Source organism: Cyprinus carpio, chromosome A23, assembly GCF_018340385.1.
Source record: "Cyprinus carpio isolate SPL01 chromosome A23, ASM1834038v1, whole genome shotgun sequence".
Lineage (NCBI taxonomy): Eukaryota > Metazoa > Chordata > Actinopteri > Cypriniformes > Cyprinidae > Cyprinus > Cyprinus carpio.
The window spans coordinates 6,153,005-6,164,348 of record NC_056594.1 but is presented as its reverse complement, the minus strand read 5'-3'; the positions used below and the strand labels follow the sequence as shown (position 1 = coordinate 6,164,348).

Genomic DNA, 11,344 nt, shown 5'->3' with positions numbered 1-11,344 from the left:
ATTAGCTGAGCACTGTCTGAATGTAATGGCCTCGTGGCTTTATAGAACAACACCGTGCCATGGCTTTAACCCTCATCTCATAAAGATCTGTCTACACCAAAAAAAAAAACAAAAAAAAAAAAACATAAAGCAAAAAGGATGGTTTGTATTGCTTTTTTTTTGTTCATAATAATGATGTATTATGAATTTATTCATGGATGCATTGTCAAAAAAGATGTATTTGATCAGATGACTCCAAAAAGTCCTGGATTTCCAATGCACTGTAAATTTAATCTGGCATTCATTGTGGGCTGGTACACGCAGCTATGCAAACACTCACCTCTGCCTTACCAACACTGATGTTCAATTGTCTCCTCATCACTCCACACTGAGAGAGGATTTAGAGGTTTTCAAAATATGCGCCGAAGCCCTCAGTTCAACCCGTAGAGAAGCCGGGCCGTCAGGCTGATGCTCACACACTCGCTCCCTCCAGTGTTGTGACCTGCAGGGCCCTCGCGAGCTGCTGGAGATGCTGTAGAGCTGCCACACATGAGCAAAGCACCTCCTTCCTGTTTGTCACTATGAACAAACTTGTGGTAAACTTTCCATGACATCTCAATATTGAGGGCCACTAGAGCACATTTCATTCATCTCATCCGCTCCTTTTTAGAAATGTCTTATGTGACGTGGTGATTGTTTTAAGACAGAGGAAGAGCAAAATTAAAATTTGAGAAAAGTAATTGCAGTTAGTTTTAAACAATTTTTAATTTGAATTTTGCCTCCGCTTGTTCATTTTAACCAGGCTGATTATAATGAGGAGTCATATTAACCAAAAGCTGAATTAGTCACTTACATTAATAGATTAAAAAAGACAGTTTGTAGAACTAAAACTGCACAGAAGCTATTTTAAACATTTGCTACATGTTGAATTAAAAGGTCAGCTGATCTTTTACGGTAGACTACACTGAGAAGAGTAGTTATTTGAAATTATACACTCTCAGAAATAAAGGTACAAAAGCTGTCACTGGGGCGGTACCTTTACAAAAGGTACACTTTTGTTCCTATTAGGTTCTAATATGTACACTTTAAGTACTAATATGTACTTTTACGCTACCAAAGTGGACCCTTTAGATACAAAAATTTACCTTTTGAAAAGGTACCGCCCCAGTGACAGCTTTTGTACCTTTATTTCTGACTATCATAGTTATAGTTAATTATGGAAACTGATGAAAGATTTCTAGGTTAGTTTCCATTATCGAGAGGACAACCACAGCATCCTTCCTGTGTGTTTGAGACATGAATGATTTTCTATCCCACTGTCGGTATTACAAAAATGAGGCAAACTGCATACAAAACACAAGACAAGTGGTATAAAAGAGTCTAATTCTAGTGCATTAGTACATCTAGTACATCTCTTCAAATCTCTGGACAGTTTTTGATTGGAAAATTCATTGATGGTGGAATTCTCAGACATCAGATTTAATTTGTGTCAACAAAAGACAAACAATGTATATAGAAGATCATCTGGCTATTGCAATTAAAGCGGAAGAGAAATGCTGCATCACCGTACAAACGTCTGGGGTCGGTGAGATTTTGAAAGAAGTCTTTTATGTGTATCGAGGCTGCATTTATTTGATCAAAAATACAGTAAAAACAGTAATATTGGGAAATATTATTACAATTTAAAATCACTGTTTTCTGTTTGTTTATATTTTATTTTAATGTTTTATTTTTTTTTTTTTTGTAATGCTGTTTTTTCGTGTTCATTACTTCAGTCTTCAGTGTCACATGATCCTCCAGAAATCATTTTAATATTTGTGTCTAAAATATTCTTCTAGCTCAAGAAACATTTATTTTCATCAATGCTGAAAACAGCTTTGCGGCTTAATATTTTTATTGGAAATAGTTATACTTTTTTCAGGATTATTTGATTGATTTTAATGTCACTAATTTCTAAAAAAAAAAACATTTACTGACCCCAAACTTTTAAAAATTACTGTATGTATATGTACATTTATATTTACACACACAACACTACCAGAGATCATTACATAAAGCTCATCCCCAATTATTACACTGCCAATTCAATCAAATCAGATAAATCAATAAATGAGCATGAGACACTGACTTGAGTTTAAATGAATTTATTATGCAAGGTGAAACAGACTGTGGATATGAGAGACTGTCATCTAGAACATCGGTTGCCAGGGACAACGGTCAATTATACAGTGCAGCAGTCATTACACAAAAATATCAGACTGACCAATCAGAATGAAGTATTCCAGAATGTGTGCAATGACAATGCGATAAAATAAATAGCTCAGTTTTATTCCTGTCGTGGGACAAAAGTCACAGCAGATACATTCAATGCAGATCTCAGTGCTCTCACATTAATACAATACCGTTTGTTTTTTCTGCCAAAGTTTTTTTTTGTATTTTTTTTTTTTTTTTGGTTAACTACAAATATAAATTTCAAGTCAGTGTAAATCAAATTAACAACACACACATACAATTATATTTCTATCATTTCTATGATGAACTGATTTCTTCAGGCTAGGTACGTTCTCAAAGTGAAAGTGCTAAGTGGGGTAAAACCATAAAACAAAGAGATATCAATGCGTCATCCATAATAAGAGCAAGCACTACGCTCATTTGGTTGAATTTCAGGCCAAACACCAACACTTCCTGTGGGCTAGTTTTGTTCTTGTAATGTTCTAGTTGTGACGGCAAACATCATGCAGATGTCAGCCATATATGGTAAAGGCAGCTATAGACTCACTGGACAGATGCAAGATGCTGCACTTTTGGGAGACAAAAACAAAACAAAACATGTAGGTCATTCTCATCAAAGAACATCACTTTTTCACAAAGATCAAAAACAAAACCTGAAATGTCCTAAAAATCAATGGCCGTTGATTAGAGATGATCTACAACAGAAATAATTTTTACATTTAACATGCTGTGAATTTTAGAAAAATGTTACAATGTTTAAGTTTTCATACAGAATGCAGTGCTCTGATGTGAAAGTGTAATAGTTAACAGCCTGTGGTTTGGTCAGCAGCCGTCTGCAGGTAAAGCGAGAAAGCAACGCCCACACATTTTTTCCGAAGAAGTGGTCCTTCAAAGAAATTCACTGTCTAAGTGTAGCAAGGCAGCGCTTTGAGTGCTTGACTGCTGCATGAAACGGAGTACAATAATAAAAGCGACATGTTGTATGCCGTGACAAGCAGACGTACTGTGTTCACATGCCAAAAATACTAACACAGCAGATTACAAAAGTGGCAGCAAACACATAAGGCAATGAATCAACTGCATGTGATTTAGAATTTTATTCTCACATTAAAAAAAAAAAAATCTAAATAAACCTTCATAAATAAAAACCTTCACATAAAATACTTCAGCTTGGGAGTGCCAAAACGTATAAAAATATTTTAGAATGTACAAATATCAGGCGTGATTATCAGAGCGGCTGATGAAATGATCTGACACCCGGTCAGCAGCTGGGCTCATCCATGTCATCATCACTCCAGTCGGGAGGCGCATCCGTGCCAAAATAACGATCCCCAAAATTTCCTGAAAAAAAAAAAAAAAAAAATCAATTTTAAATGATTAAATGTTTAGGTATTACTAACATTTTTTTTGCTTCAAAAAAATAATTAATTTTCATGAACAAAAATTTTGCTGAAAAAGTGTTACTGTAATGTGTCTGGAAGTTTTAGAGTTGGAATTTTCATTATTCTAACCAGATTATCTTTTATTTAATTTTTTAATTTTTATTTTTTGTATTCAAATTTAAATTAAAAGCAATACAATAGCATTTCCATATCATCAACTGATCTTACTCAAAACTTTTAAACAGGGTGTGTGTGTGTGTGGGTGGGTGTGATATAATTAGTTTACAATATTTCAAATGGAATATTAAATATTTTATCTGAGCCCCTGTGTGAGTTTTTAAATTTTGCCACACTACATCCACAATAGTGCTGCTGTATGACTGATATATCGATTTTATTTCCTTTTTTCCTTTTTATTTAAAACATTTACAAACTGGTAATAGTAATACAGATTTTAATGCCATGTCAGCATCTGAGGCTATTTTCATGGCAAAAACAGAGTTACAAAATACGTGAGTTACAGAAATACAATAATTAAAAAAAATAAAAATCACACATTTTAAATGACACAAGATGTTTTACATTTACATATTTTTTCACACTCTGGTTAACCAGATTGTAAAATATCTGTTAATCCGATTCTCAAATACGTGTAAATAACTATATTTAGCCTTTTAAACACATTTGCATTGTTAGTTGATCTGCGCCGTCATGTTAGTTTACATTTACATTTATGCACTTATCAGACGCTTTTATCCAAAGCGACTTACAGTGCATTCAGGCTAAAAAAATTTACCGTGCAATGCTGAGAATCAGAGTCTGCTGGGCTTAAAACACGTAAACTAATCCAGCTCTCCTCAAGAGTAAACTTCCATATTATATTTAGTACTTAATTGCCAGAAACATCATGTGTATGAAAATCCTGAACAGCGCTGAGCCCTCTCTCAGGTTCAGTGCCACTCAAAGCGGGAAAGCAGATTTGAATTTGCAGTTGATCATGTGACACACTGAATGTTCTAATCAGACTGGCGGGATCATCCAGGTCAAAGGGTTAATATATAATAATACATGAATTTATAACCATTAAAACAAATGTCACAATGCTAAAAACCTTTATAGGTCCTTCACTTTCCTTTAAGCAAAGTATAATCTTTTTGATTTTTCTCTTATGATTTGGGGTGAAATAGACATGCTCTTGGCTGGTTTTGTGAGAATGGCCCCTTTGTGTATAACTATTCCGACAAAAGGCCAGGGTCAAGCAGATGAAGTAAAGCTGGGGTTCAGAGTCTCACCTATGCCGGGGATGATGTGGAACAGGTCGTTGACCTTCTTGTCGACGGCGGTGGTGATGATTTTGACCTGAGGGAAGGCGTAGGCCACAGAATGGACACCCATCTCAGCCATCAGCAGCGACACCAGCAGGATCTTATCCTCCTGAGCGTCATGATCCTACACACACACACCTCATGAAGAAAACACAGTCCCGCACCTCCACTCTCTATCTGTACTTTCTATTGCTTCTCCACTTTCCGATCTCAAGCAAAAAGCCAATAAACAAAAGTTAGTCTACTTGTTTATCAAGAAGGCAAAAGTGTGCCATTTCCAAAAATGTAATTTCCAACACATAATTAAACATAACACATCCTTTCAGATGTGGAGTGTTTTTTAGATCATGCATTTTCATCATTAGTAGACGAATTCTATTTAAAATAAACTAGTGAGAGCGTGAGTAGTGTGTTCTCAGCAAGTTTATTTTGTTAGATTTCCAGCGGTGCCAAAAACGGCCTTAGAAACTGATAAATACGGCTCAGCCTCAGAACAACTGCAGAATTAATATGTGAGGATGTGTAAAGTTATGTCATGCTGCATGGCTGCTGTCAGCTAGTGAGGTTTCTCTGCTACGCCTACACTGACAGACAAACAAACTGGGCCGCTCTACATGTGGTGCCTGAGTAGGCGTGTGTGCCTGTGCCGCTGCACACTATCAGTTCCATTAGATGGCAAGAGGTGTTGCAATTGTGTGCATGAGAAAAGGTTCAAATGCAGACTTACAAGTAAAACTCTGATAGCCATCATGGCTGCCGCTCCGGTGGACACGGTACAGTCCATCAGAATCACGTGATCCTCGCTGATGTCTTTGGGCAGACGCAAATAGTGCAACTGGACGGGAACATAAAAGACAGCTTAAGTGTGCAGCAACAATGTGTCTAAATGAATTAATAAATCAAATTACAATAAGAAAAAAACAAGTGAGTTCATGCAATTATTTAAATATTCAATTAAATTTAAAAATATATATATATATTTATTGTGCAAAATGGCTGAAGGCAGAACACCTGCTTCAGTATTTTAATTCCATCACAGGATTAAGAGTGATACTCCTAAACACACACACACACACTGCTGCATCATGTTGTGAAGAACAGTGCACATATTCCACTGCGTGTCAACCACACAAATCTTTTTTTTTTTTTACTAAAAAAAGAAACTGAACATTAACTATGAATAAATTGAGATTTATCATAATTTGAATTATTTAATTAATTTACAATCCAAAAACTAAAATAAAATAAAAATGAAAATGTAAAATTCTTAAAAAAAAATGTTATTAAAAAAACTGTACTAATGACACAAAATACTGTAACACTGAAATGTCTCGCTCAGAAATTGTTTATTTTGTATAGATAATGGGATGTTTAAAATAAAACCATTTAAATAAATAAACAGAAAACAAACAAACAAACAAAAAAACAAACAAAACAAATGGTAACACTTTAGTTTGGAGACCAACTCTCACTATTAACTATTAACTATGACTTTTGCCTTAATAAATTCCTAATTAGCTGTTTATTAATAGTTAGTAAGTTGGTTGTTAAGGCATCTGGAATATGTTCATGCAGAATAAGGCATTAATATGTGCTTTATAACTACTAATAAACAGGCAATATGTTTATTAATTATAGGCATGCTAATAAGCGACTAGTTAATAGTGAGATCTGGTCCCTAAACTAAAGCGTTACCAAATAAATTTAATCTGATTGTCTGCTGTGTGTAAATTTTAGGGGGTAGTAAGAGCAGAAAGGGGCGTTACCTCCGGCTCTCCTGTGTCCTGATTGGTCTGGATGAGGATTTTGCCGATGCGGACGTCTTTGCACACGGCCCTCAGCGCGGGCTCCATGGTCTCTCCCGCCCTGAGAATCGACACACCCGTAATCTGTTTAAAACAAAGAAGAGGGAGGGTCTTCGATTTCCTTATAAGGGCCTAAACTTTTCTACACAACAGAGATCAAAGACATTTCTAAATGACACAGAAAATCCCAAAACGAGCAGACTGATTAGGCTGAACTACCAAAAGACTGTCGGAAAAAAAGACATTTCAGTGCATCTATAGTGGCATATTATATTCTTACCCTCTTCCCATGAAAGGTTCTGCCCTCGTAATCTTCTCCTTGTGGGGTCTGAACAATGTGTACCTGCAGCAGATAACAGACAACTGTAACATCAAGTTGTTTTTGTCCAAGCATATCATATGTAGCTAAACTGATCTTCCTCTCTGATTAAAAGCCACAGTAAAATGTCAGCAGCAACATCGTGAAGCTCACTAGCTCACTGCATTTCTCCTGTGAGCATTTTAAGTGTAAAGGTTGCTGTGTTGCTGCTGTGTGTTGCTAAACCGATTTCTATCACATTGATCTTGTCTGAGTTTCCACTGCGGTGGACAAGTGAGACAAGTTTCCATGTTCAAGACGAGACCTCCATGCCCACACACTCAAATCTGTTTGTGGGCTGCTATTAGGTCGATCTAAAGACTTCCCAGCAATCCTTCTATTTTCTCACCTGAGATGGAAGAAAGGATCGCGCTCTCTCGATGAGGAGCCGCATTAACCTCTTGGAGTAGAAGATGAACTCATCTCGACTGGTCTCTTTATTTCTGCAACACAAGCATGAATGACAAAACAGTCATGTGTTTATTTGTGTTCAAAACATTCAAACTAACATGGAAGATCTTTTTTATAACCGTGTAAATTTTTTATTCTAAATATTTTACATAATATGCATTTGTTTTACTGGCAAACCTAACATTCATCAGAAATTTCAGACCATAAAACAAACTGACCAACGTCATTTTCCTAACAGCCATTTAGGCAGGAAATATTGTGGTGATTGCCCTATTTTAGTATGCAATAGCCGTTTGCGTTACAGCCTGGCATAACCACACACAGCCTGTGACATGGACGAAAGCAACGGAAAAAAACTTTCAAAATGAGTCCATTTCAGCCACTGTCTTCTGCTTCTTGATATTGGTAGTCGGTCACAGGTAGTATGAGGGGGAGGGACAATTTCCACCCAATAATGGGTCACTTGTATGTTCTGAGAGGGCGTGGGAAAGCAAAATTAAAAATAAACAAACAAATTAAAATTAAATCAATAAATATGTTTTAAAAATCTACCCAACCAAGCAAAAACAAAAAACAAAAAAAAACTAAACGCAAAGACAAAACTAAAATTCCAGTCTGCCAGTTTTGCCTCATTGTCGCCATCTCTGTTTTAAAACCTGCAATTGCAGCTGTGTGTGGCATTATCTTCCTTGTGTGTTGTAGCAGTTTGCGGGGTTATATTTCTTGTGAATTTGGTTTTTTGAGCAGTATGGTATGGTGGAGTATCCACCGGTGTGGATATTTACTGTACTTCGCAATCACAGATTCTAGTCTACGTCTTGGAATATATGACCACAATAAGCATTTTCACCACATATTGTCATCTGAACAAGTAACAAGTCTGTCACGTTTGTTCTGACCAAGTGAGGAAAAAAGCATTACAATAAATCGCGCTACCAATGGTGATTTAATCTAACACTAGATTAGCTCATATCACATCAAACCATGCAAATTATTATTGTATACTTTATTCTCAAATTATTAATTTAACAACATCAGCATTGCCTATAGTGTATATTAGCGTTCAGATTTCAATTTCTGTACAGTCTGTTCTCTAATTGTCATACCATTCGAATTTCATATTAAGAAATTCTTTTAACCCAAAAAGCAAATTATGCTCCCTCCGAACTAGTTTAAAAAACTAGTTAAAAACATTTAAATGTTAAAAAACATTTAAAACTGGAATATAATTTAATTTCATTCAAATGTGTTTCATAAACACATAATCCTTTCTGGAATACAACCTGCCATCAAAATGATACATTTAATTATTCTAGCTGATGTGAGAAAAGGCTATAAACGATCCGCCACCTGCAGGATCCTGACATGCGATAGATAGCCTAGTAGCTGGGACAACTTCTTTATGTTTACAGACGTGACGTAATGACGCAGAGCCATGCTCGAATTTCCCGTGAAAACCGACCCATACCCCTCAAATTAGAAAATATTATTATAAGATAACCGTTGTGAATCGGGCTAAAGTTAGGTGATAGTTTTGAACACTGGCTGGTTATGTACTTGCTCAAACATTGATTTCAGATCATTTTTAAAAAAAAGTTACGGACTGCAGCTAAATAAATTAAGCAAAATAAAACAAAAAAACTCCAGTAGCACATCACAGGTTATGATGTCACACTCCTGCTGTTGTTTGCATTCACAAAACTGAATTTTCTCTTTGTATATCTTGTAAAAAATAAATAAATAAAATACAAATAAAAAAAATGCCATATTGTTAGACATTTTGACCTGTTGGACTGGGTGTCAAATATAAAATATGGGTTTTGAAGCAACACCAGTAGAGAAGGACTGCACTAGCCTACAGATGACCTCAAATAAAAATATTTAACTAAAAGCACTAAAACTATCATTATGTTTTACATTAGGTCCTTCCATGTTACTTGACAGCTGGACATATAAGATGCTGTACGGTTAGTCTGGATATTTTAAGTACTGGCGTACACTGCTGTGGCACAGATGTATGTGTGTGTAAGTGTATGAGTGTGTGTCTGACCTGATGATGGTGTGCATGCCGCGGACCTGTGGAGTACTCTCCAGAACACTGAGGGTCTGTGGAAGGGGCTGGGCCTGATGGGCAGACGCTAGTGCTGCCCTGTTACCATCATCACCAGCGAGAGACAGAAACAGACAGGAAGTCGTCAACGCAGTGGATTAAAATGGCACGTTCATTCCAACACTACATAGGCGGACAGAGACACATGCTCACACAACAGATACTAGTGTCATCCAAACACTAGGCCCGTCATTCAAATGTTAATGCAATGTTAAAGCAGTGTGCGAAGCGAGGATTTATAAGCATAGAGAAACGATTTATATAACAGAGAACCAAAGGACAATCCCCAAATGAAAAACTGACCCATTTCTGAATTAGTGTTTACTTATATATATATATATATATCTATGGTGGTCCCAAAAAGTATGTAGACACTTTTTGTCATTGTATTTGTTTTGCATTTTACATTATTTGTGAAATGTTTTGTTCATAAATGTGACCCCGGACCACAAAACCAGTCATAAGGGTCAATTTTTTGAAAAGCTGAATAAATAATCTTTCCATTGATGTATGGTTTGTTAGGATAGGACAATATTTGGCCGAGATACAACTATTTGAAAATCTGGAACCTGAGGGTGCTTAATAAAAAAAAAAAAAAAAAAAATATTGAGAAAATCACCTTTAAAGTTATTTAAATGAAGTTCTTAGCAATGTATATTAATAACCAAAATTAAAGTTTTAATATATTTATGGTAGGACATTTATAAAATATCTACATGGAACATGATCTTTACTTAATATCCTAATGATTTTTGGCATAAAAGAAAAATCAATAATTTCTAAAATCCTATAATCCTAATGTATTTTTGGCTATTGCTACAAATATACCCCAGCGACTTAAGACTGCTTTTGTGCTCCAGGGTCACAAATTGTCCTTGTTGTTGATTTTGGTTTGATACACTACCATTCAAAAGTTTGGGGTCAGTAGTTTTTTGAAAGAAATTCATACATTTATTCAGCATGAATTGATTAAATTTTTTGGTAAAGACCTATAAGTTTTAATAAATTTCTCAGTTTTAAATAAATGCTGTTCTTTTGAACTTTCTATTCATCAGAGAATCCTGTAAATATGTATGGTTTCCCCTAAAATATTAAGCAGCACAGCTGTTTTCAACATTGATAATATGAAATGTTTCTTGAGCTTCAAATCAGCATGTCAGAATGATTTCTGAAGGATCATGTGACACTGAAGACTGAAGTGATGCTGAAAGCTTTTTTTTTCCAGCATTGACTCATATGAATAAATTAAATTTTAAAATATATATAAATAGAAAACATTTATAATTAATTTTAATAATATTTCACAATATTGCCATTTTTACTGTATTTTGATCAAATAAATGCAGACTTGCTGAGCATAAGAGACTTCTTTCAAAAACATAAAATAATGAAAACCGAGCCCAAACATTCATACAATCATAATTATGCATTAAGTGTTCAAATATTTTTGAAGCCACTGTTCACTCCAGCTTACAAAAACTACTGGTTAATCACATCTGTTAGAAAGCTTTATGAGCTCTGAGTAGGTCAGGCTGTTTTTGGGAGTATCTCATGATTCAATTTCACAAGCAGTCTGGTCAAAGACTGCATCCTGTCAACAAACAAAACACTGCCTTCAACGTAAACTCTGACCAACTCATGCAGAACAGTCACATGTCATCGTATTACTGCTTCATTAAAACCTAGATATGACAATATGCAGTCTTTGGAAAGCACACCAAGATCCCTGCTGTTCTACTTAT

At 35.4% G+C, this 11,344-nt stretch overlaps 1 protein-coding gene across 8 annotated transcripts in view; it reads right to left on the bottom strand.

Annotated features, from left to right (window-relative positions):
* Positions 1 to 2,107: 2,107 nt before the first annotated feature.
* Positions 2,108 to 11,344, bottom strand: part of LOC109048778 (uridine-cytidine kinase-like 1) — a 28,993-nt gene continuing 19,756 nt past the window's right edge. For 7 of the 8 annotated variants that reach the window (XM_042712757.1, XM_042712756.1, XM_042712762.1 and 4 more), the window contains exons 9-15: positions 9,543 to 9,641; positions 7,431 to 7,524; positions 7,004 to 7,066; positions 6,685 to 6,807; positions 5,646 to 5,753; positions 4,886 to 5,042; positions 2,108 to 3,552 (exon numbers count right to left, since the gene is read on the bottom strand). In XM_042712757.1, coding sequence (XP_042568691.1) covers positions 3,473 to 3,552; positions 4,886 to 5,042; positions 5,646 to 5,753; positions 6,685 to 6,807; positions 7,004 to 7,066; positions 7,431 to 7,524; positions 9,543 to 9,641 — 724 coding nt within the window. In that variant the 3' untranslated portion in view covers positions 2,108 to 3,472. Of the gene's footprint in view, positions 3,553 to 4,885; positions 5,043 to 5,645; positions 5,754 to 6,684; positions 6,808 to 7,003; positions 7,067 to 7,430; positions 7,525 to 9,542; positions 9,642 to 11,344 lie in introns of those variants that run through there. The other variant, XM_042712764.1, reaches the window with a different exon arrangement.